Source organism: Limulus polyphemus, unplaced genomic scaffold, assembly GCF_000517525.1.
Source record: "Limulus polyphemus unplaced genomic scaffold, Limulus_polyphemus-2.1.2 Scaffold695, whole genome shotgun sequence".
Taxonomy (NCBI): Eukaryota; Metazoa; Arthropoda; class Merostomata; order Xiphosura; family Limulidae; genus Limulus; species Limulus polyphemus.
The window spans coordinates 146,943-172,525 of NW_013666305.1; the positions used below are offsets into that span (position 1 = coordinate 146,943).

The following is a 25,583-nucleotide window of genomic DNA, read 5'->3' on the forward strand; positions in this document are numbered from 1 at the left end:
ACCCATTTAAGCCGTCTCCAGCCATTATTAGTCTCAAAGTGGGTTCCTCGTCATCGAATTTATAGAAATGATTTTGTATATAAGGAATACGTTTATATGTATTTTAAAGAACGTGTATTGTGTAGAATAGACTAGTCCCCCCCAATGGGACAGTGGTAAGCCTTCGGAGCCCCACCCCCAGTGACATAGTGGTATGTCTGCGGACTTACAATGCCGAAAACCGGGTTTCGATACTCGTGGTGGACAGAGCACAGATAGCCCATTGTGTAGCTTTGTGCTTAATTACAAACAAACAAACAAAAAGTCTTCGGATTTACAACGCTAAACTGAAGGGTTTGATACCCCTCGGTGAACACAGCAAACAGTCCGATGTGGTTTTGATTTAAGAAAACACACACCCATAACAGACTAACTAAAGCATCACACCTAAAATCAGGTGGCATGGTTATAATATTATAATTGCAGGTAAGACCCCTTGCGCCAATAATCTCCAACCAATTGAAATCTAATTCCTGAAAATCCCTAACGGAACATAATGTTAAAAATATAATAGGCTTAACGTAATGTCTTGTGGCAAATACAATGAATTATAATCATGCTTCTCCATATTGTAAAAGGCTCTCACATCATAATAGTAGTTATATAGATCAGAAAACAATTCGTCGAATGTGAAACTACTTGAAGCCCTAAAATCGTAAATTATAAATTCAAGTGGCTTCGAGCCGGGCGCAGGAGAACAGCAGTTGCCTTCCAATGAAAACCTCGGAAGACTTCAAATCGACACTTTTAACAGATGATAAAACAAGCTAGTTTATGAGAAATGGTGAGAATTAATTATTACTGATAATTTCTCGCTATTGTTATTGAGATGTTTTGGTGTATTGTGTTTTCTGGTTCTTTTTTCCCCTAATTTATTATTATTGAAATTAATAACATTGACATTTAAATTGTGTTGTCTATTAACGTTGGCATGAAGTACTGGCCAAGCAGGTATTTGATGACCTTTTTTGTGAAAAAATTTTATTCCAGTTGTTTGAGAATTTTATTTTGGATTTCTGTTGTTAATAAATTGTCTTCTGTAGCAGCGTTTTTTTTTTTGTTTGTTTTTTTTCTCTTCTTTTTTAATCCGTTACAACCAGCTTAGTGAATCCCAACTTTTAAGAAAATTTGGTGAAGGTACTTGAGTTATGTAATGTAATAAAATTGAAAGTTGTTCACTATCGGTGTTTAAAATGGCAGTAACGATATACATTTGTTATTACACAACAAGCTTTCTGTTGTTTATCTTATCTCGATTTTTTTGACAACAGGTTGCAGAATTCTTAATGCTTTGATACTTCGTTATTGTTACTTCGAAAAAGTGTTGGAATTCATTTATTGACTTATAATATGTGCAAGAATTAAATTTAGGAATTTGAGCTTTTCTAGTTTAATGGTAGTTGGAACTTATCTTCCTCAAACATTTAATCAGGAAGCAAGATGTTTGTGTAAAAACTTTGGAGTGTTTTTACATATGTGGCAATTCTAGATTGAATTTTTATTGTCTCCATGTTGAATAAACGTATACAGTTTAGTTAGGAGTCTTAACCTTGTGTGTAAGTTTGTAACGAAAGGTTATAAGCGTCAAGAAATGTCGTGATTTGTATGTAGTTCTTCTTCAAGAAGATAGTTCAAAATTATACTATCTTGAGTGTAGGAATATCGTAATATTGTCTAACTCGTAAATGTAACCTAAGCTATGCATAAAGTTCCTTGCCTTCTCTCCCACTCCCCCACCTTTTTGTGACTATAAAACAGCATTAGATATACATAATGTTCTCTGGTTGGTCAGCGGTAAGTTTACTGCTTCACAACGCTAAAGTTCGGGATCCGATTCCACGCGGTAGACAGAGCATAGATAGTCCTTTGTATGGCTTCCACTAAAACAACAACGACCATATACTTGGTATAGGACGTTGCCGCATAAATGCACTCTGCAGTTTGTGGCAGTAGGTATGTTATACGTAAGAGTAATGGTCAAATCCTACTATTCTATTAGTACCCAAGAGTACGTGTTTGGTGCTGCTGATTAGTTTCCTTTCCTTTAGAAATAACAGAATTCAGGGCACATAATGTTGTAAAGTACTAAACTCTCCGGTAAAACGAAACATTCATACGGATTAAAATGAAAATCTCAGTAACATCGTTTTTTTTTATTTATAAATAAATATTTTACTCGTTAAATTTGAATATTTAGTACTTCTAGCAATACTGGAAACAAAAGTAGGTTTAAAGAAATGGTAGTTTAATGAAAGCGGTGGTGACATTCCCATCTTTGTTTAGATTCAATATTTCATCACAAATCGCAGAGTTGGTTTTGTTCTAGACTAAGGGTTTCTATACGTAGGATTAACTGTATTGTATGTTTGTTTATTTTTTATGATATTTTAAACTCTGAATAAATCATTGTAACTTTAGTGACTGAGACTTTTTCGGAAATCAATATATATAATATTGGGGAAAAGAAATTAAATAGAACATTGTATTTAAAAAGTTGGATATTATATCACTAGGGGGTGCATCAATTAGTTTCTCTTACTTTTTTGGTTTTGGTTCAGTGAGTAGTCGTTATAGGATAGAAAATTATTATTTGGAACGAATGTAATCTCAGTTAAAATAGAAAAACAAAACATGAAGTTACAAATAGTTATAACAAAGTATTTATAGTCACCATGCTTTTATACTTTGTTTCAATAGATGCGTAATTTCGTAAAACTAAAAACTGCCTTTTTTTATCAGGTTTGATTGCTTAACGTATTCAGTGTTGGCTTCATCGTTATTAAAATTGTCACATGATGCTTTACTGTCCAATTTCATATTAATTAAGATGTGTCACAACTTTATACGACTTTGAGTTTCTCATCGTGTTCGTACTATATACTTTGCTACGTTATAACATTGAATTAATATATACTGGTGAAGGTGGTGATAACTACAATAGCTATGGATAATAATAGCCATACGCCATTATTAGCTTATTCTGTGGAACCAGTAGTTTTAGATGAGCAGATAGTGCAAGGAGAAGTAAATAGGACACTTTTTTCAAAGTATAAAGTGAAGAAACTATATATTGCTGCATTGGCTTCATGGATTGGTTCGATGGCTCAAGGAACAGCTCTGGGGTTTTCGTCACCAGTGATTCCAAAGCTAGAAAACGGTACAGACATTTCATTAACCAAAGAAGACTTATCTTGGTTTGCTAGTTTACTACCAATTGGAGCTTTAGTTAGTGGATTTGTTGGTGGTTAGTGTGATTTTCTTACGACATTGAGAAATGTTAGAAGTACTTTAATTTGTATATAAAATGTAGAACACATATGTAGCTTTAGCGATTTACTGATACTGATACCAGTTTCTGTTTATATATAATTTCATATGATAGAATCTGATTAAGTGCTTGTTTATAATTTGCATGTAAAGTTAAACAACAAGTTAAATTTTAATGAGTTCATCAATTCAGATAAGAATTTATTGCAATAATTTATTAATTATACTTCTTGAAGTAAAATTTAGTTTGAATTTTTATACTTTTTACTAATATATATATATTTCTTAGTTTTAATTACTACTTAATTAAATTTCAATTACTCAAAGACAAATATGTGGATGAGATGTGATTTAAGCAGGGGTGTTTTTAGGATGTTTTATTTTTGGGGATTGGTTTGGTTTGTTAAGGATTTCGCGCAAAGCTACACGAGGGCTATCTGTGCTGGCTGTCCCTAATTTAGCAGTGTAAGAATAGAGGGAAGGCAGCTAGTCACCACCAACTCTTGGGCTACTCTTTTACCAATGAATAGTGGGATTGACCATCACATTATAAACCCCCATGGCTGAAAAGGTGAGAATGTTTGGTGTGATGGGGATTCGAACCAGCGACCCGCAGATTGCGAGTCGAGCACCCTAACCACCCAGCCATGCCGGGCCTTATTTGGGGGAAGAAGGGGGGAATTGTTATTAAAACAAAAGAAATACACTTTTTTATCTTTAAGAAGTGCCTTTTTTATTTTTAATTATTATAAAAAAGTAGTTTGGCCCTATTTGCACAGATTCACGGCAGTCTGATGCTGTTTCAAACTACCATTAAACCATACCCTAGGCCCAATCTAATTGGAGATACTTCTTTTGGTTCAAATTATACACTTGACTACCCTGACCAACCAAAATTAAAATAAAATTAACACTAACGTCAGTGGGAGTCAGTATAGGGAGAAATTAAAAGCAAATTGAATCCTAATATTTTGGATGAGGGAGGGGGAACTGATGAAAGCAGAACCCTTTTAGTGGAGGTATGACACCACCTCCTCACAGTGTGCATCCCCCTTGTTTCAAGTCATTGTTTTCTTCCAAATATAACATTTTCCTAAATTTTATACTGGAAAATCGGGTTTATTGAGATATCGCCACATAAGACATTTTTGTTGTTGTTTTTATTTGTATTAGCTTATTTATTTTTGTTTTCTTAAACCTCATCTTTTTATATGTTGTCGTTGTTGTTATGAGACTGTACAAAACTTTAATACATAGCCACTAGTTGTATGTTTGAGTTATGGTAATATTTACTAATTGGTATGCCACTATCTTGTTTTAAAGCTGATTTTGGCAGAGTAGGTAGTAGTAGTAGTGTGGAATATTTGAATTGCATATGCCACAAGTTTTGTGCTATATTAGCTTTGGTTTGTATGATGATATCTCCATCATGAAGAACAGACCAAAGTGTTGTCAACTACAAGACTAAACAGATTCAATCCATTAAAAATTCAACACTTGCATGCAGTGACATGTTTATTTAACATAAATTTTTAAGAAATAAATCTGCCTCTAAAAAAATAACATTTAAAGGGCAACGAGTGACTTTTTTTGGTCTATCTAGGCCATCCTACCCACTAAATTAAACATTTAATAATAATAACAAATAAACCTCAAAGCCAGCCCTTATCATTCAGATACTTATCAAGCTTTCCCATAAACTCCCTTAAATTAACTATATCTAGTAAATCTAAAGAGAACCCTTTCCAAAGGCAAACTACCGTGTTAGAATGGTTCATCAGTACTATCAGTTCTCTTAACAGTCTTAATAAAAGAAATCTTATAAACAGAAACTGTGAACAGTTAAGTCCAAGTATTTTTTATTGACAAGGCCTAACTGGAACACACCCTAGATGAGTGATGTAGCCCTCCATTCAAATTGCTTTAAAATCTTAACAAGGACCAATTATTGACAGAGCACCCATATAAAATATAGCTTGCATAATATGAGGCCAGAAGTTAACCAAGTAAATTTTGCTTAAAAGTTTGTTAGTTGAATAGATCTATATTGTTGGTTATATCATTTCACAGTTTCTAAGCTGAAAATATAGTTATTATAAAAATTCCTTTTTTTACACAAGGTACTTTAAAAATACTGACTTACAAATGATTTGACATGAATAATAAAGGCCTTCAAAGATTGTGAAATAATTGGATCATAGCTTTGAGTTACTACAACCGTAAAGGGATGGATAGAACTATAAAAGAACGTCTTTGAGTCGCATAAAACATTTATCTAAGTAATTTTGAAACATTCAGTATTGTTGTATGTAAATATATATATATACATGATGAATTTTTATTTTCAGGTACCAGTGCTCAAATATTTGGAAGAAAAGGGACCTTACTAATAACTTCAGTTTGTTTTCTTGTGGGATGGTTGCTCATTACATATGCTTCTTCTGTTGCTATGTTAATGACTGGAAGGTTTGTAACAGGCTTTTCTTGTGGCTTAATGTCGCTTTGTTCACCCTTGTATGTGATAGAGATTTCAACTCCAGATGTTCGTGGATTTTTGGGAACTTGTATTCAGGTGAGTTTAACTATTGGAGACTTGATTACTGTTGCTGTGGGAATGATTATTTCGTGGAGGTGGTTAGCTTTTTTTTGTACACTTTTTCCAACAATTCTTCTTTTTTTGTGTTTGTTTCTACCAGAGAGTCCACGCTGGCTATTAGCCAAGAAACGCTCTATTGATGCTCTCGAAGCTTTGAAGTTTCTTCACCACGATACTGTAACAGTACAAAAAGAGCTTGAGGTCATTGAACATAACTTGCGTATCAGACCAAGAATGAATATGACATTCAGAGATTTGTGTCAGGCAGCTGTGGTGAAGCCTCTGTTTTTGAGCCTTGCCTTAGTTCTTTTTCAACAGTTTTGTGGTATGACTTCAATTGGGTTTTACTCAGTATCAATCTTCCAGTCAGCTTCAACTGTGATTGGTGGTTATCAGTCTGCTGTTATCATGTCTTTTGTCGGTGTCATTTCAACAGCCATAGCAAGTTTGGTTATGGACAGACTTGGAAGAAAGACACTACTTATTTCCTCGGGGTCTCTGATGTCAGTTACCCTATGTTTCTTAGGAATATTTTTTTATTTTAATACTAAAATAGACAGTTCCTTTTCGCAGAGTTATGGATGGCTACCTCTCACCACTCTTATATTTTACACAGTGGCATTTTCATTTGGATATGGACCAATACCTGCCCTTATGGCCAGTGAACTTCTTCCATTTCGAGCTCGAGGATTGGTGGATGGATTCTTAACATGTTTTGGTTGGACCTGTAGTTTCTTGGTGACAAAGCTTTTCCAAAATATGATAGATCTCATGCAGGAATATGGAGTTTTCTGGTTCTATAGCATTGTATGTTTTTGTAGTTGTATTTTTGTGAAGACTGTTCTACCAGAAACAAAATGTCGCTCACTTGAAGATATAGAAGACACTTTTGATAAATATGAACCCCTAACCAACTGTGAATGAAAAACTTGTACATATTCAAGTTAGATAAGTTTCCTTGCTTAACCTACAAAATGGTGGTGTATAAATGAAAAATAATTTTACAGGTATGACAGATTAGGTTTGTAATTTATTGATTTACAGTAAAAAAATAATATACAATTTTATTCATCAGCTTCTAACATAGGAGACAATATTTATGAAGTTAACTTGCAAACTGTATATATCTAAATTATGAGAACATTGTATCAGATGTTTTGTACTCTTTCTTGAACTAGATAAAGGTTTTGGTGAAACAAAAATTATACATTAACATGATGTATTGATATTGTATGGGCAAATCTAAGGTTTTTGAGATAGTTTAGTATTCTTGGGCTACTTTTATACTTTAACTAATTTTAAATAAAATTATGATTTTTTTTTTTTTTGGAAAGAAAAAAAGAGCAAAGTCAGATGTGCAAATATGCGTGTATAAATTATTTAATATAAAAGTTGACACAAGTAATCAACTCAAATGTATTTTTACAAGGAGTCTTTCTTTTTCAGATTTATTTGCAAATTAATTATCTCATCCTTGTTAACTTAATATTTACTGTCTGATGCAGTTCATGCATTTTGATAAAGTGCATTCATTTATTATCGTGTTAACAATAAACCTTCTGAAAATCAATGAAATTGATAAAATGTTCAAATTTTGTCTTTACTACATATATTTGGAGAACTTACTGTAATAAAAATTACTTCCAAAGTAATGAAATATGTATATTTGAAGTAATATAGTCTATTGTTCTAAAAAATGTTGATGCCTTTGTCAATAACTTACAGGTAAACTATGCACGTTTTTTTGTCATTTATCATTGTCTCCAATAAATATGAAACCTATACGACAAAGAGTTATAAAAACGAGTTTTTTATACAAATTTCACTTCTGTTATTGAACCAAGTAATGTGTTTAATGATGTTGATTAATATATTTACCTAGACGTACTTCCAAAGATTGTTAGCCTTTTAAAATTAGATTTTCAGAAAAGCATATACATTCAACTCCAGATTTTTCATATTGTGTATTATCCATGCAGGAGAAGAGAGAAAAAAAATTGTTTTATATATATAGATAATAGTAATAATAATCACGGTTTCTTTCTACATGTTCATAATATTGTCTTACTGGGTGTGTTCCAATACCCATCGAATCAAGGTCAATTCCTGTACAGGAGCTCCTCTGTGTCTCAGGCTATCATGTGGCATAGTTAGCGTGGCTGTATTATTGTGTTGCGATAGGCCTTAGTTAAAATGACCTAGAAAGAAAAAGATCTATTGATGGTAAAAAAAAAAAAACTTGAGTTAATAAATTGAAAACAGGAGAATCTGCAGCTAAATGAGCTAAAGGTTTTGTGATAGGTGTACAAACTGTTTGCAACAAGGTCTGATAGTGGCAAGGGACCTGCTAAATGAAAGTCAGTGGAAAATTACCATGTGCTGCAATATGAAAATACTTTTTAACACTTAAAACTCAAATTTAGTTAATAAAATGTTTTAATTTCTAACTGTGACAAATGCTTTTCTTAATTATCCTTTAGATTTTTAAAGTGAAAACTTAAAAAAAAAATAGATTTTGGATTATGTTTTGTTCTTCAAACTAATGTTTTAATAGAATCTGTAAGGACGTGTTACAAAAATATACAACTATTTAGAGGCTAAAGTTTGGTAGCCAGTCATTGCATTTTGTGATAAACTAGTCCAAGATATTTCAACAGAAAAAAAAATACATGCTAAGAAGTGCATTTTGTGATAACAAATTAGTCCAAATATTTAAACAGAAAAATAAATAAAAATACACACTAAGAAGCACATTTTGTGATAACAAACTAGTCCGAGATATTTCAACAGAAAAAAAAATACACACTAAGAAGCACATTTTGTGATAACAAACTAGTCCAAGATATTTCAACAGAAAAAAAAAATACATGCTAAGAAACACATTTTGTGGTAACAAACTAGTTCAAGATATTTCAAAAGAAAAATACTCACTAAGAAGCACATTTTGTGGTAACAAACTAGTCCAAGATAGTTCAACAGAAAAAAAAATACATGCTAAGAAATGCATTTTGTGGTAACAAACTAGTCCAAGATATTTCAACAGAAAAAAAATACATGCTAAAAAAGTATTAATATCCACTTGCATATATTAATCCTTTATTTGGGTTTGTTTAAATTAATAAATTAAGATTTTGATAACTTGCAACTGATGACCCAAAAATGTCATTTTTGGAAATGCTTGTTTTCTGTTAAATGCAAAAAAAAAACTAACAAATGCTGGTACATAAAACAAACTTTTATTTGAAGTTTAAAGCACCAACAGTCCATATAAACAAAAATTAAAAAAACAGTCCACTAATAAACGTAAATTAAAATATTATAAAACAGATTCCACTATTTGGTAAACACTTTATATATATAACATATCTTTCCTTATCACATCTAATTTAGATGATACTTCATAATAATCAATAATCTTCGGTGGGCCAGCAGTAAGTTTAAGGATTTATAATGCAAGACTTCAAAAAAAACTAACAAATGCTGGTACATAAAACAAACTTTTATTTGAAGTTTAAAGCACCAACAGTCCACTAATAAACATAAATTAAAATATTATAAAACAGATTCCACTATTTGCATTCACAGCATTTTCCTGTTATTTAAGTGAACACATCAAAAACTTTTTTGCTCATAACAATGATTCAATTGTCTCCTTCACTATCTGACTGCATTCTTGTATCTGTTCTTCTGTGATGATCAACGGAGGTGAAAATCTGATCTTGTCACCATGTGTTGGTTTTGCCAGAAGGCCTCTATCTCTGAATTTCAGACATATGTCCCATGCATCGTATTCTATGTTACAAAGATATACAATACAATTTTCTAACAGGTTATACTAATATCAGGAAAAAATAAATACATAATCTATCAATTAAGTAGAATTATGTAATAGAAGGTTAATGTTCTGTATTATCAAAATATAAAATATGAAGTAAAAATAAATAAACAAAAAGCAGTTTTCATATTTTATTTTGAGGGTATAGATAATTAAATGTATTACAGGGAAAATTGTATTTTCAGAAAGAAACTACATAAATTACAAGAAAATAAAATTAACCAGAGTTAATCTGATCAATGTACAACTTTTATTTAAAAAAAAAATCTGGATAAAAATATTTTACACCACACAATTCTCCAGTTAATACCTTGTAGTTAAAAATAGTGTATTCAAACAAGAAACTTTTTTTTAATCTATAACAAAATACAGAAAATAGTAGAATATGAAAAGGGTATTGATATAAATTCTTATTGGTGGATGCTACACGTATACTTAGCCTAAAGTTACTATTATTGAAGAACAATACAAGTATTGATTCAGCACATTCTTCATTACACAATTGTATAAGAGTATATCAGATTTAAAAAAATAACATTATGATAATTTTAAACTGTTGCCTATCAACGTATTGAATTATTAAGCGACGAATTAACCAGTGAATTGCTTTTTGACAGGTAAGCCACACATAAAAATAGGGTTAAGGCATCAGCTTGTTGGAATTTTAATATGCAATTATTCAAACACATACACTACTTCCTTGCATATCAGGAAAACTTGCAGAAGTTAGAAGCAATTTGTATGAAGTTCTTTGTAACAGTTTGGTTCCACGTACACCAAACACGAGGGTAAATTTTTACTTACATGGTTATTTTGTCAGTGTTCCAGACAAACCTTAACTTTGCATTTAGTTCATATTTTCTGAAGCTACAAAACATTTGAATTTCTCTTTCGATATTTTCAAAAGCTACCCTATATCTTGCATTTCAAAGCTTAAGGCAGTAATATCCAGTGGTTTATAGTGATAAGGGTTATTATGTAGCTTTGAAAACTAAAAACAAAAATTGGAAAAGTTTGAAGTATTTGAATGGTAATTAAAGACCAAGTAAAAAATTCATTCCAGTAACAAATATGTTTCAATGCAAATATAATGCTCTTTCTTGTACCATAAATAAACATGGCATATAGATTAAAGAAAGAATCAATAAAATTTGTTGCTGCAAATCAAATTCTATTCACACAGAAGGATTTCAAGAAACGAAACTAACTTTTGGACTACTCTGTACATATCATATAGTTTTGAAAAATGGTGTTCTTTTGTCACACATACACACAAAGAAAGAAAGAAACTTACTTTCAGTAATAACAATAGCATTCAGTAAACCCTTCCCTCTGACAGTCTTTACAATTTCTTTTGGTAGTTTTTGTAATTCACCCCTTAGAATCTGTCCCATTTTTTCAGCATTTTCAGCCAATTTTTCTTCATCCAAAACCTTGAAAAAACAAACGCTTCATTTCATATGCACTTATAGGTTTTAAAAAACAAATATATTTCTTTGACAACTTTCGGGTATGTTTAGTTCTTCATAAAACTTCTAAAGCATTTCATGTGTAGTGATATCATTTGAAAATAGTGTTGATGGAAAAGTATCATTAGTGCAAAGGTAAATAATAGCATTAAAGTAAAAATATTGAAAATTATACTTTGTTATTAGCTATCTATATGGTGACTGGAGTTTTATGAGATAAAAAAATGAAAGAGTTGAAAAATAACATAAAATACAATATTTATTTTGCAGTTTTGAAATAGTTTAGTTCAAATTTTTACCTGAAGAGCAGTGATGGCTACTTTAGCACCCAGAGGATTCCCACCATAAGTTGAACCATGTTGTCCTGGTTTGATCACATGCATAATAGAGTCATCTGCTAAAACAGCAGACACCTGAAAAAAAAAAAGCATTTAATTCTTATTACTTTGAAATCAGTTCTACAAGTATCATGCTGTTCTTAAATTAATAACTGGGAGACAAATACAAAATGAAATCTAGGTTTGAAAATATGCAGACACTGCGATCTTTAATGTATAAAATCCATGTTTAAAATAATAATAATAATCTAACATCAGAATATTTACACTTACTGGATAAAATCCACCAGAGAGAGCTTTCCCTAGCATCAAGACATCTGGTCGTACATTTTCATGGTTCACACACAACCGCCTGGAAAAAAAAAAGGAAAAAGATTTAGTTTCTTGAAATTATATTTTCCTATTAAAAGGTCAAATTACATGTGTAATAACTTAAATTTTATTTTCTTGGCTCGGACATGAACCTCTTGCACAACAGGCATGTGTTCTACTAACTCAGATAAAGGGTTAATCCACAACCGCTTGCTAGTAAGACACATTAACAACTCACACATTTAGTTTTAAGATACAGTTTCTTACAAGTACCATTAAGATAATCATTAAAAAAAAACCTGCCATATCTCCATAATAACAATTATGCAAAGAAATCCAGACAATTACTTTTTTATTTTCTGATGAAATTGAAAACTGCTACAGTATGATATTTTATGAGAAGCTCAAACATGTACAGAATAAACATGTTTCATCTTTGATGAGACAGAATTTTGATATTTCATACCTGCCTGTCCTTGCTAGTCCAGTTTGTACTTCATCAGCTATCAACAAAACATTATGTTTGGTACACAGTTCTCGTACACCTGTCAAGTAGCCAGCCTCAGGAACTATAATACCTGCTTCAGCTTGGATCGGTTCTATCATGAAGGCACAAATGTGTGGATCCTGCAAAGCCCTCTGTGAGGCAAAGAAGAAATCTGGGTAATTGGTGATGATTCAAGAAAATAAACTACTTAAAAGTATTATATGCAATGAAACAGTATAGAAATGTTAGTTTCCTTCTTTAATTATATAAATTACATTATCCATCCACGTAGCAAAAGGTAATTAGAAATTAAACTGTGTTATTACAATCTGAGCTTTTGTGAAATTATAAAATATGTCATCAAGTTGCAAGTTGATTTCTACATTACACAAACATCTCAGAGCCTGAATTAAGAATGATTTAAGTTAGTATTTATGTTAGACTTACATCAAGAGCAGTTAAATCATTATATGGAACGATAACATAGCCAGGCATAAAAGGACCAAACCCCTCATAGCTCTCGGGGTCGGTCGAACTAGATATAGCTCCCATGGTACGTCCCCAAAAATTCCCTTCTGCAAACACAATCTTTGCTGAATTTTTAGGGATTCCTTTAACTTCATAGCCCCACTTTCTAGCCAGTTTACAAGAAGTCTCACCCGCTTCCACTCCTATCAGAAGATCAAAACAAACAGCTTAAAACAATTCTACCGTGTGTACAATTTTCTAAAATAGTTCAAAAAAAGGTTTTGTTTTGTTTACTAAAATCTTTAGTACTGTGATGCCATTCCAACAATTTGCAGGATATGGTTGTGTCACATTAAGCCTTTTATAATGCGATGCCAAAATCATTAAAAAACAAACAATCAGTTCTGCAGGTTTTATACATTTTTTAAAATATCAATTAGATCAAAGCAAATATAAAAAATATTTTCTGACAATAAGATTTACTTTTATAACTTAAGTTATAAAAACACATACGACTGCACACGTGTGCTACTTTTTAATCCTTCCTTAACATCTCACAACAATATTAACTCATGCCCCTTCCCACCCGTTTTAAACACCTGCACCACTATAAAGTAGTGTGTAGTCTATCAGTCAGTCGGTAGATATTAAAATGACATCACATAAGTGATGCTTAACGTTGCAATTTGTACTGTCGTGACGTCAGTAAAACGTGCTTATGCCACGAATCACGAGAAAAATTATGCAGTCTGTAAGATACAAACACAACATGACATACAAACTTCAAAAGCAAGAAATAAAAATATTTGTTACTCTGAATTTTGGGTTTTATTTACTCTTGTAACAGAACACTTTTATGGATGTTTCAGAAGTACATCCATATGTACATAAATGCAGCTAGCTCTATTCAATGGTAAAATGGTCATATCCAAGTTAATCAACACAATACCTGTATTCATTGGTAAAACCTTATCATATCCAAACAGGTTTGTAATAAACTCTTCAAACTCTCCTAAAGCAGAGTTGTAGAAGGCTCTCGAAGTCAATGTTACAATACTTGCTTGCTCTCTAAACGTTTTCAGAATCTTTGGGTGGCAATGTCCCTGGTTAACAGAACCGTATGCACTGAGGAAATCAAAGTATCTCTTCCCTTCAACATCCCATACAAATACACCTGCAAGCAAGGCAATGCTCATGTACAGGACTACCAAAGTAATTTACATAGATTTTTAAACTGCCATATGAGTAAATAATGAAAACAAATGAAAAGATTTGCCATATACAGATAGAGAAAGACTTATTTGAATAACTTTGTAGCTTTTCATTTCTGACGAGTACATTTAACATGGTCAAAAAACCTTCCTTTATTACTTTAAAATGTGTTTTCGTGTACACGTTATATGATGTTTGAAAAGACTAAATGAATAAACAAGAGATGAATATCTTAGTGTAATTAAAATACTTTAAAAAATTCTAGATAAATTTTCACAGACTTATATTAAAACATTTCATCTCCAATCAGTAGCACTTCACAGATTCAGCTATACTTCTGCTTTTAAAAACTAAGAGAAATATTTAATGGTAAGATATAAAACATTCTCTGAAACCAATAGAGGAAGCAGACGGGTGCCAGATTTCCTATATACATATAGCACAAGTGATTACCAATACAACCTCATCCTTACATTGCTTGTGTCTTAAAAACTATTTGTTTTACGGAAGCCAAATTTTACCAGAAGCACATGGAGAATAATAGGTCTTATTCAAGACAATCTGGCCCATGTTTTAAAAATTGTAATAGATGGGGGTGTTAAATAAAATTTCTGTTCTGTTATTTTCAATTATGATAACAAACCCATTTAGAAATAAAGCTATTGCAAGTTCAGTGGTCCTCTCAATATCCTGAACATGGACACTCATTATATTTTTGTATTCTTGAAAGACAGAGGAAACGAAGAAAAACAAATGCTAGCTTGCAAGAAAAGTAATTCATTATGAATTACCATGTCCAAGACTTCCTTAATAAAACTCAACGTCCTCAATGTGCCTTTTTGTGAAATTTGGTTATTCTATAACGAGGAACTTGTAAAATATAATATGCATCATCGACCAAATTTACTTAAAGTTTTTATTGGCATGTATTTCAAGAAATTATTTTCTCAAGGAAAGATAATAACCTACACATTAGATTTTAACCTGTTTGGAAATCGTAATTTACTATTTACTTACAATTTATAAAACTGCACACTTTTAAAAGATTATAATCAAAACTTGTGTTTATTTTTGCATACGTAAAAAAACAATTGAGCAACTAGCTTCACAAAATAAAATTCAGAAGAACCAACAATTGTCTGATATACCTCATTTTAAAAAAACTATTTGAACAATTATTTTTCAATGAGTTTTGAAAAAATCTCAGTAAATATTACAAAATAGTAATAGCCAGATATAGTGTCGTGATTGCAAGATGCAAGAGACTCCTTAATACTTAAGCTTTGTTTAGTAAAAGCCTAGAAAAGAGTGTCTGAAATGTTCTTTTCTGATGTTTCTGTTCAAAAAGAAAATGCTAACATGCTCTTTACAGATTCCATTAAACGTTGTCTACGTATTAAGGAGCCCCTTTCAATCTATACATAATCTTAAACTATGAATATACTCGAGTCATCCTGCAATATTTTACCAAGATTTTATTTGAACAGTTAAAAAACAGCAACATTTATGAACCTTAAGTAAATTACACAATTTTTTACACAAGACATAGGAGAAAATATCTCTCCATTATTATCTACAATCTAACTTTGACTTACAGCATAGATATTTTCAACAAATTAAACAATGATGTACAGCAATCACGGGGATGAGCTTTCCTAAAAGTCAGAGCAAACCTCTTGTGAAAAGTAATAAAGAAAAGACTACCTCATAAAGGGGCTCGAGATAGTTGTCCATTTTTATGTTCTATGCAAATTACAACCATCATAAATTATGAAGCCTTGAGATTTTTTTTTTTAAACAATATATTGTGCTTATTTTCATAGCTTATAAAAACAACTCTACAAATACAAATAAAATTTAGGGCTTGTATGTTCCGTACCTTCTCCTTTATGAAGTGCTACAGGTATGGGGTGGTAATTATGAGCACCATATTTAGACTCTCTTTCAAATATGGCTTGGGAGTTCATATGATACAATGTAGCTGCTGAAGAAGATGATCTCACCATCACAGGAAGAGTGTTATGGAAACATCTTAGCCAAGACAGAGCCTTTGAAGAGAACATGCTGACAGGATGAATTTTACTTCTACAAAAATTAAATAAATACATATTACTATGTAAGTTTACAGTTTTTTTTCATTTATTACATATTCTTTATGCTCAATTAAACAGTATTTTAGATTATGTTTTGTTATAAATTATTGCCACATTCAATTTTTATAAATTATAGCTTTTTCCATTAACTGTACATTACCTATATAAATAAATGTCAAAATATGTGTGTCATATTGATAGAATTATTGAAAACGGTGTGTCTTTCTTTTCAGTATTGATACCTTTATTGCACTTTTAATGTTTATTATGTTAAGGAAAGAAAACAAAATTGAAGCACAATTTCTTATTCTTTGTTACAAACAAGTTTTTATTTCACCCATCCAACAGGTTGGTACTCCAGCTGGTTGTTAATATAAGCTAATATTTACTTTATCTTATTTATCTATTTTATTTTATTTATCTTCTAAAGTTATACTTTCATCCACTATTACAACATTAGTAAATTTTTTTAAATGCTCTATCTACAATATTCAGGTTAAATCCCTTTCCATTTTAACCTTGTGTGTTATTATTTTACCATTATACACAAGTGCCAAGAAACAATACTTAGTCATTAAATTTACTTTGTTCTGGTTGCCTTTGTTCTTTTGTCATTCTCTTGAGGTAAAAACTGGTCTGTCCATGGGAGGGAGGGTTGGATGTTGGGCAAGAAGTTAGACAATAGTGTTCTCCAATGTCAGGTCAGGTGATATCTCAAGGTTACAATATCTTTATGTTTAAATGAGAATGAACAGTCAAGTGGATAGCACTAGTCACTCTGGGTAAATACAACAGTACCAATTAAGTAAGGAACATTAGATTTAAACAGTCCGATATATACCATTGACGGGGAAAGCCTGAGATACCATCTTGAATAAATATTCAGGTAGTTGATCCAGTAAAAGTAACAATCCTCTGCTAACCAAGCGTGTGTGTCTTAATAAAGACTGTTCATTTTAATTTTACACTGTGTCCAGTCTCTTTATTTTGTTCTCTCAAACACAGTGGTTTAAAATATATTTAGGACTACTCTGTTATAGATGTATTTTCAAATCTCCTGTTATTCAGCAAATGTATCCCATCCACTCAAAGAAAAACTAGTTTGACCTGAAAATACCGTACAGTTTTCTAACAAAAAACTTTTAAACTTTGTCTATTCTGCCAAATGGTAGCAAAAAAAAGTTCAATAACATAACATATAAGGACAACAAGGGACATGCTTGTTCATCAAGGCTGTCTTAGCTGAAGATGACTCCTACCCTACTAAAATTTATATTGTTGTCCTCTTGTCTAAACAGTAAACATTTCAACCAGATTCTTTGCATATAAGGACAACAAGGGACATGCTTGTTCATTAAGGCTGTCTTAGCTGAAGATGACTCCTACCCTACTAAAATTTATATTGTTGTCCTCTTGTCCTAAACAGTAAACATTTCAACCAGATTCTTTGCAACGCTTCTTTTCATTCAAGAGAAAACAACCAATTTCAGATATCTTAATTTGTATGACAACCTTTCATCCAAGTAGCCCTTCTTTCAACCCTTTCCAACAATTCAATATCCTTCTTAAGGTAAGGAGCCCAAGACTAAACACAATACTCCAGATGAGGCCAAACCAGTGACATGTATAATTAAATTGTAACTTCTTTAGACTTCTTTTCGATATTTCTGTAAAAACATCCTAAAGTCCTATTTGCCCTGTTTTTTGGATGGCTTAATAGACTGATAAACCAAAACACCAAGATCCTTTTCTTCCATAACACTCTTAAGGTCATTCCTATCCTAGCTATACTTATATTTCAAATTATAATAACCCACATACAGTACCTTGCATTACAGCAAGCAATACCCAAAACCTTAATATTTAACCAATGTATTGACCATTCCTTCATCTATGTCATTGATGTAGATCAAAAAGATCAAAGGTCTCAACACTGAGCCCTGAGGTACCTATTTTTTGTGACATTAATCCAGTTTGACCAAATTCAATTTGAAACAAGCCTCTGCCTTCTTTCCTCTAGTTATTTTCCAAAACAACTAACCAACTTATCCCTCACACCCACAAAGATATTTTTTCAACAAGCATTTTGTGTAGTAAATTGCCAAATGCTTTCTGAAAATCCAGATGCATGAAACCTACCCCCTACTCTCATCTAAAGAAGCTCTAACCTCCTCAAGAAATGTCAAAAGATTAGTAATGCAAGATTTTCTCAGTTGGGAAACCATGTTATTAATCATTCAACAAAATTCTTCCTACCACTACTGTAATTACCTGAACAATTCTCCAGCTCCTTTGGAAAAGGAGAGTAATCAGTATTAACTTTTGTTCAGAACAAGCTACCCACTTAAAGTAAATAAAATAAAATAAAAAAATCAACATAGTAATGAGTATAGCTAATCAAACACTCTTTTCCTAAGTTTTTACTTATAAAAGATTAGAATCTATTGTTTCAGCAATTGAGTGTTCTTGCTGTTAACAATATTTCAGTTACAATCCCAATAATATCTCATGAGGTTCTACCAATTTACAAGATTTAGGTTAGTCTTACATGGATATATTAAGCTTACTTCCAATCTTATGGCACCTTTCCACTATTCAAGGGCTTTCAAAAAACATTAGCAAGTGACTCGTATCCAATCCTTAACCTCCTTCAAACCCTTGGAGAAATTATCTGGTCATGCAAGGAGCCTTATCATTCTTCACGCTTCCCAACTTTTTCTTAACAAACTTATAATTAATGTGATCACCTTAGTTGATCATTGCATCTAGTAACTGTTCAGGATATGGAATACTGCTTAAATCTTCATTAATAAAAATTGAAGAAAAAAAAAGCAAAATTTAGTATCCCAGCCATCTTTTATGATCTCTCAAAAGACCCTACTTCCATCCTAAAATTTTGTTTACACTTAAATGTATACTTCATTTGTAAGCTTTTAACTAACCTTTTTTCATATACATATTTTGATTTCATAATTTCCTGTTTTGGCCAACTTTCTTGATCTTCTTTAATCCTCCATTCATAGCAATCAATTTAAATTTCTCCAATTTATAATGCTTTTCTTTAATTTGATCTCTTATACTTTTTGCAAGCCAACATGGTATTCTGCTTGCAGCCACCCATTTTTTTTTCTCTCTCTCTCTATAAAGAGCATGTCTATTTTGAATATATATATTTTCCATATTAAATTGGTATCTTCAATTAATTCAGTTGCCCAATTGACAATATATAATTCTTGTTGCATCCCTTCAAAATTTGTTTTTTACATTTGTAATTAAAAGTCCCATCATTCCTAATCTCCATATGCAATAAAGCATTAAACCTATTAAACAATGTCCATTTGTAAACATATATTCTCCTAAAATTCCTCATAATTATAAGTTATAACCTCATAAATTAACAGCTGAAATCTTAATCTCACTATAATTACAAGTATCATCTGATGGTCTGTAATGTGTATCAGTTTCTAACTAAAACATAAAAGCTATTTTTCCACCTATATCCACTATCAGACCAGAAATGGTATTAATAATATTACTATCAACAGTTCCTTATTACTAAGCTGTGGTGAATGTAATACACAACCACGTGGTACTTTCACGCACGCAAAAATATGGGTAGTTTGTGTAAAACACATGCTTGCTAATGACAATGTTAATAACTAATAATACTATATCATTATTAATAATACTAATAGCAAATAATGACTAAGACCAATACACCAAAGTTTACTATTAACTTACAATAACAATATAAAGAGCTATTATTCAAACATTAAAACTTTTTAAGTTCATCTCGAATATTACAGATTTCTTGTAGTACTAAGTGAGAAAGCTTTATTGCGACGAGCCTACCTAAGTCGGAGCGAGTCTTAAAGTCGAGAAGGAATCCTACGAAAAGATAAAAATAAGTTAGCACAACCTGGTGCTCAAGGCTGCTTTAAATAATAACTTCAGAAAAGGCAGGCAGATAAAGTTATGAATACAAGTAATTATAACGTAGAATGATATTAAGTTAAGCTTTTAGAAGTTATTAAATGCAATTTTTCTTTTGTATCTACTAGCTGATTTACCCAAGAACTTTAGCTAAAAATATTTTTATTTCTTTTTTTTTAATAAGTACATTTGACAGCTTTTTCCGTTGCACTACCGAGCGTCCGCCGGGGAAGTTCTCCTGACCCCCTTGCTATAAAATGAATTAGGGTAAAATCAACCTTGCTAGGAAGATTTATGTCTACTTTGTGCTTAGCAGTGCATAAAAGCATTTGGCAAAGTTAACCATCAAAGTCAATTAGAGATAGGATATCGGATTTTCGCTATCCTTTTGTGAAAAAGGTATCATTTGACAGCTACCTAATGCCAAATCTCATTTTAGTTGTCTTTTAACGTTTTCTTGTTATTACAGCGAGTTTCTATTCATAAGAGGTAGTTTTTTGTTGTTGTTTTTTAATGCTTGATATACATAAGTCTGATATCACACCCATATTTCTTATTAATTTCCCAGGCCTAATGTTCACTTTCAGAGTTCGTTAAATTCTAACACAAGTCACTGGTATTTTTAATAATTTGTTATACGCAAATCTACATAAAAGAGCGCCCCCCAGTGGCACAGCGGTATGTTTGCGAACTCTCAACGCTAGAAACCGGGTTTCGATACCCGTGGTGGGCAGAGCACAGATAGCCCATTGTGTAGCTTTGTGCTTAATTCCAAACAAACATAAAAGAGCTATCTGTGCTGCGCCCAATTCAGGTATCGAAACCACATTTAAACGTTATAAGTCCTCAGGTCCTCCGTGGCTCAGCGGCATGTCTGTGGACTTATAACGCTAAAAATCGGGTTTCGATACCCGTGGTGATAACAACATAGATAACCTATTGTGTAGCTTTATGTTTAACTATAAATAAATGAATATGAGTCTTCAATCTTTTCGCACAGCCAAGAGGTGGAATATACTCGTATTTCTAACTTTATCTAAAACAAGATTATTAAATCTATAAAGTGCAAATAGGGATCTTCAGAAAATTACAGAAATAAGATAGGTAGCTTAAAGTGAAAATGCAATCGCAAAAAAAAAAGTAAAACAAACAAGCTTAAAGTTTGAGACATAGTATTGGCATTATTTCCTGAAGCTACAATTCCCTATTTCGACTGTATGTCTAAAGCTGTAATACTTAGGAGAATCAAGATAAGGATTTGTAGCTTGAGAAAATAATGTCAACACTATGTCTCAAACCTTAAGCTTCTTTGTTTACTTTTTTTTGCTATTGCAACTTATCATTTTACATCTCGAACTAATGCAATCAAATAGTCAATAGCTACAGTAAATCATCACGAACCGTATCAGCTAGCTACTACCTATATATAAAAGTAAAGAAATAAGACTGGAGATACTGTAGACATTATTTACTCAAACTACAGATTCTTATTTTGACTCTACCAGAAGTAATTCTAGTTAACAGCATGGAGCCAAAATAAGGGTTTGTGGTTTCAGTAATTAATGTTTACGTTATCTCCAGCATTGTTTCCGTACTTTTTTTTTTTTTTACGATCCCTACTTACAGGTTTTTAAATTCCCAGTTGTATTTATTTATTTTGTGAGAATTACAACTGTAGTACACTGGAGACTAATATCCCACGTTTTTCTCGTGGTCAGTGACGCTGTTAATACACCTCAACACGAGTACTGTTTATGACTCGAAGAATGTCCAGATGATAATCGATCTTCCACCTCGTGTGCCAGCATCCGCAGAGAAATTGTCGCAATTACTTTAGATATTCGAGTATGGAACCTTGTCACATTCACATCCGGCACCTTCGTGTTATAGGCAACGTCCTTAACAAATATCCTCACCAACTTCCTTCCTCAAAAGTTATGATCAACTATTAACAAATATAATTGCTGATTTCCTCACTAAAGGAAGTATAGAGAAATTCACAATCCCATGATTTAATAGTTATAAATATTTGAAATTTTATTTTGTTCATGAACACCAGTTAGTTTTTAGTCAGTTTACACAGAGCCCAAACGTATCACATAGAAGAAATTTTAATTTTTCACTACACAAACAGAATTTCAGTGTCAGTGGATTATAGTTTTACACTGATGTATTCTATAGTGTACAATTGTAACAATCGAATCTGATATCATTTAAATAATATACATTTATCGCTGTATGTTTGGTAAATGTGTTTCAGTAAAAGGGTGCATGTGGATCAATCAGTATCTTGTGTAGCCTCAACCTTCACTGTCACAGTTTTGTCTAGAAGGATGTATATATATATATATATATATAATTGTTTGTTTGATATTACGCACAAAGCTACACAAGTGGGCTATCCGTGCCGTGCCCTCAAGACGAGTATACAAAACTCGTTATTTTTTTGTTTTGTTTTGCGTTATAAGCCTTCAGACTTGCACTAAACCATTGGGGGAGCAATGGCTTTCAAAAAGTCGAAAATGTAAAAACCAAAAGCTGTGAGAGAAGGTAGCCAATATATTCCGGAAGATTAGAGGGTTCACGGGTGACCTTTGTGATATGAAATGGATGAACCTAACTTGTACTTACAGAAGACCAGAGAAACAATGAGTACTAATGTCCCAAAGGGCGATGAAGCGAGAATTTTTCTCCATTATTTATGGTGATATAGAACGTAGAGCAAGTAGTGACCTTCAGACAGCAGTCAGTCCAAAGTTCCAGCTCAAAGTAACAGAACCATCACCAGTCCAAAAGAAAAGATAACAAAACATACTATCCAAGTAAATTTGAATACACGTGCATGCACTAAGGACATGATTCCGAATTTCTGCTCTTTAATCGTCTACTCTGTATCAGCACGCGTCATCAGACCTCCCGTTTTCTCACTTAATTTAAAGCTATGCCGACCATTTTTCTTATCCCTGAAGTCCATCTGGAATATGTGAACAAAATGTGTTAAACCAGCCATGGCGTCATGGTAGTTTCTACGCTGATTAGTATCTTGAATTTTGGAATGCGTCCAACTTTTGTTTGCTTTGAATATTTGCTCAAAGCTACACAAGAGATATCTGTACCAGCAGTTCCTAATTTCTAACCGATGGACTAGAGGGGGAGATAGCGCTGGTCACCAACGCTCTCATCATCAAGTCTTAGGCTAATAGTGGGATATAACCGTCACTGTTATAACGCACTTGTTCCTCAAAATGCATCCTCCATCGCGTTTTCTGTCAAAGTCTTCTGGCTCTCACTGCACTGTTTATTGAGAATAGTAACGATAACATGCTTGAATTTAAAAACAATAAATAAACGTTTAAACATTGTACGAACTTTCTAAGAACTACCTTTAAGAGGAAGCTAAATATGATCGTTTTGAAATAAAATAAAAAGGATCCGAAATAACCGAGACCAAGTGCAGCCCACTGGTTAGTGGGTCGGATTATTGAAATGAGGTTCCATGGTTTGGGGTCTCGTTAACGAAAAAAAAATATAAATATAAAATCACGCTCTGCGTAGAAACTGGGGTAAAAGAGATATGGATACAAGATATACATTTCTATCGTAGTTTAGACATTTCATGATTTACGCAATGTTCAAATTCGTTATTGCATTTACAACATCAAAAGAAACAAAAAAGTCTAACTGAAGAGTAAGGGTTCTATACTCTTGTTAACTCAAATAAGTTTTAATCAGTTTGCATTCTTGTATTCGTCTAAACTCACTTTGGAGACAAGGGATTTAACATATTTTGTTATTATTACTTAATAATTGTGTGTTTGTTTGTTGTAGAAAAAGGCTGCATTGAGCTAACTGCTGTGTCGACCGCTGGAAATCGACCCCAGAATTTTGTGTTGCAAGTCAGTAAACTTACCGCTGTCCCACCGGGAGACTTATTATTTAATGTTCTATATCAGCGTTTCCCAAACTATGTTCCGCGGAGCACTGGTGTTCCGTCCGAGATTGTTTGTTTGTTTTAAAGTTAAGCACAAAGCTACACAATGGGCTATCTGTGCTCTGCCCACCACGGATATCGAAACTCGGTTTCTAGCGTTGTAAGTCCGCAGACATGCCGCTGTGCCACTGGGGGGCCGTCGAGATTGATATGTGCTCCTTAAGAAAATCACGATTTTAAATTTCAGTAAAATATTTAACACTTTTTGTACGATCGTAACTTATTATGAAATAATTTCCTATGTATTAGAATTAGATAATATCGATTTCGAATTGAAGAAGAATTATAGAAGATGCCATATCTATTCTACATAATATCTTAGTGGAGAGGTTTGTACCTAAAATATATTATAAGCACAAAAATGAAAAATTCATTAATATGTAATTTCATTAAATAAATAATATACAACTCTAGATGGCACTGCGCGCACAACATACCCTATACATTGATATTTCACGTGTTTAGTGTACCGTAAGCTTTTTCTCAGCTGAAAAGTGATCCGTGGCCAAAAAAGTTTGGAAAACGCTGCTGTATATAAAGCGCGTATTTTAATCTTATAAATAAAACACTCTTAAAGCAACAGTATATTTTAAGATAAAATGTATTATTTACACAATAAACTCCAGTTATTAAATATGTTTCTCAAAAGCAACCCATAGAGACGTAAAGGTGCATTTTTTTTCACCTTCGTGGTAACTTTTATATAAAACCGCTGAAATATTATTTGTTATTTTTGACTTGTATTGTAATTCTATTTACGAAATTCTGTACCAGTGGCGTAGGGCATAGACCCCCTCTCCCCACTTTTCAATCTGTTTCACTAAAAATGCATGAAAATGTGGAAATTTACGCCTGGGAAAAGCAGGAGAATGCATACAATTTAATCCGGAACCAAAGAGCTTCCACTTCCAGAACCTAAGGCGAGCCCTGGATCCTGGGCGTAATGGGTGTTCCTGTGATGCACATTCGCTCGCTTCGCTTGGTCAAATAAATCTTGTGCCCTCTCCCACGTTAAATTACATCTATTACACCTCTGTGCACTATCAACTTTCGGAATTCCTAAAAATGAATATATGTTGAAGTCCTAAGATTATATATTACGCATTAGTAATAGTGTAAAGCTATTCAAACCAAGAAATAAAGTTGCCTTACCTCCGAGGTACTTGTAGTAGACTCGACAGCCGTACGTTATTATATCTTTATATATGATGGATTACAAGGGACGTCATGACATGACGTAAGTGAACCTTTACTGAAATATTATAACCGAAGATTTAGGGACAGGAGAAATGTTGTATGCAACAGCAAGCTCGAGAAATGACGTAACCGGTGAAGGTCTGTTTACTAGTAAAAATCAAATTCTTTTAGAATCAAATAACTTAGTAATCTTTTAACCTTATACACTTTAGTCGTTTGCCGTCAAGGGAAGATATAGCACTCAAGTTTTCCAATTGTTAATTAAGAAAACCTTGATTATTATTTTTTTACACTCACAACCATCTACAGTTTTGACGTAATTTAGGATATTTTCTTTATTAACATA

The 25,583-nt window shown here is 32.4% G+C and overlaps 2 protein-coding genes across 5 annotated transcripts; one reads left to right on the top strand and one right to left on the bottom strand.

Moving 5' to 3' along the window:
• Positions 1 to 2,592: 2,592 nt before the first annotated feature.
• On the top strand, positions 2,593 to 7,693 carry LOC106460029 (facilitated trehalose transporter Tret1-like). The gene is made up of 2 exons (XM_013919713.2): positions 2,593 to 3,283; positions 5,655 to 7,693. The coding sequence occupies exons 1-2, from the start codon at positions 2,983 to 2,985 to the stop codon at positions 6,824 to 6,826; spliced, it is 1,473 nt and encodes a 490-aa protein (XP_013775167.1). The 5' UTR covers positions 2,593 to 2,982; the 3' UTR covers positions 6,827 to 7,693.
• A 1,429-nt stretch (positions 7,694 to 9,122) lies between these two features.
• LOC106460030 (ornithine aminotransferase, mitochondrial-like) lies at positions 9,123 to 25,303 on the bottom strand. 4 transcript variants are annotated; one of them, XM_013919715.2, is made up of 9 exons: positions 25,193 to 25,303; positions 15,903 to 16,108; positions 13,761 to 13,985; positions 12,791 to 13,014; positions 12,323 to 12,495; positions 11,818 to 11,896; positions 11,506 to 11,619; positions 11,032 to 11,170; positions 9,123 to 9,694 (listed from the first exon to the last, which is right to left on the bottom strand). In XM_013919715.2, exons 2-9 carry the CDS (start codon positions 16,084 to 16,086, stop codon positions 9,531 to 9,533), a joined length of 1,302 nt encoding a protein of 433 aa, XP_013775169.1. In that variant the 5' UTR covers positions 16,087 to 16,108; positions 25,193 to 25,303; the 3' UTR covers positions 9,123 to 9,530. The 4 variants fall into 4 exon arrangements, with proteins under 4 accessions (XP_013775169.1, XP_022242332.1, XP_013775168.1 ...); XM_022386624.1 differs by lacking the exon at positions 25,193 to 25,303 and adding an exon at positions 22,681 to 22,760; XM_013919714.2 differs by lacking the exon at positions 25,193 to 25,303 and adding an exon at positions 19,969 to 20,030.
• Between the last annotated feature and the right edge of the window lie 280 nt (positions 25,304 to 25,583).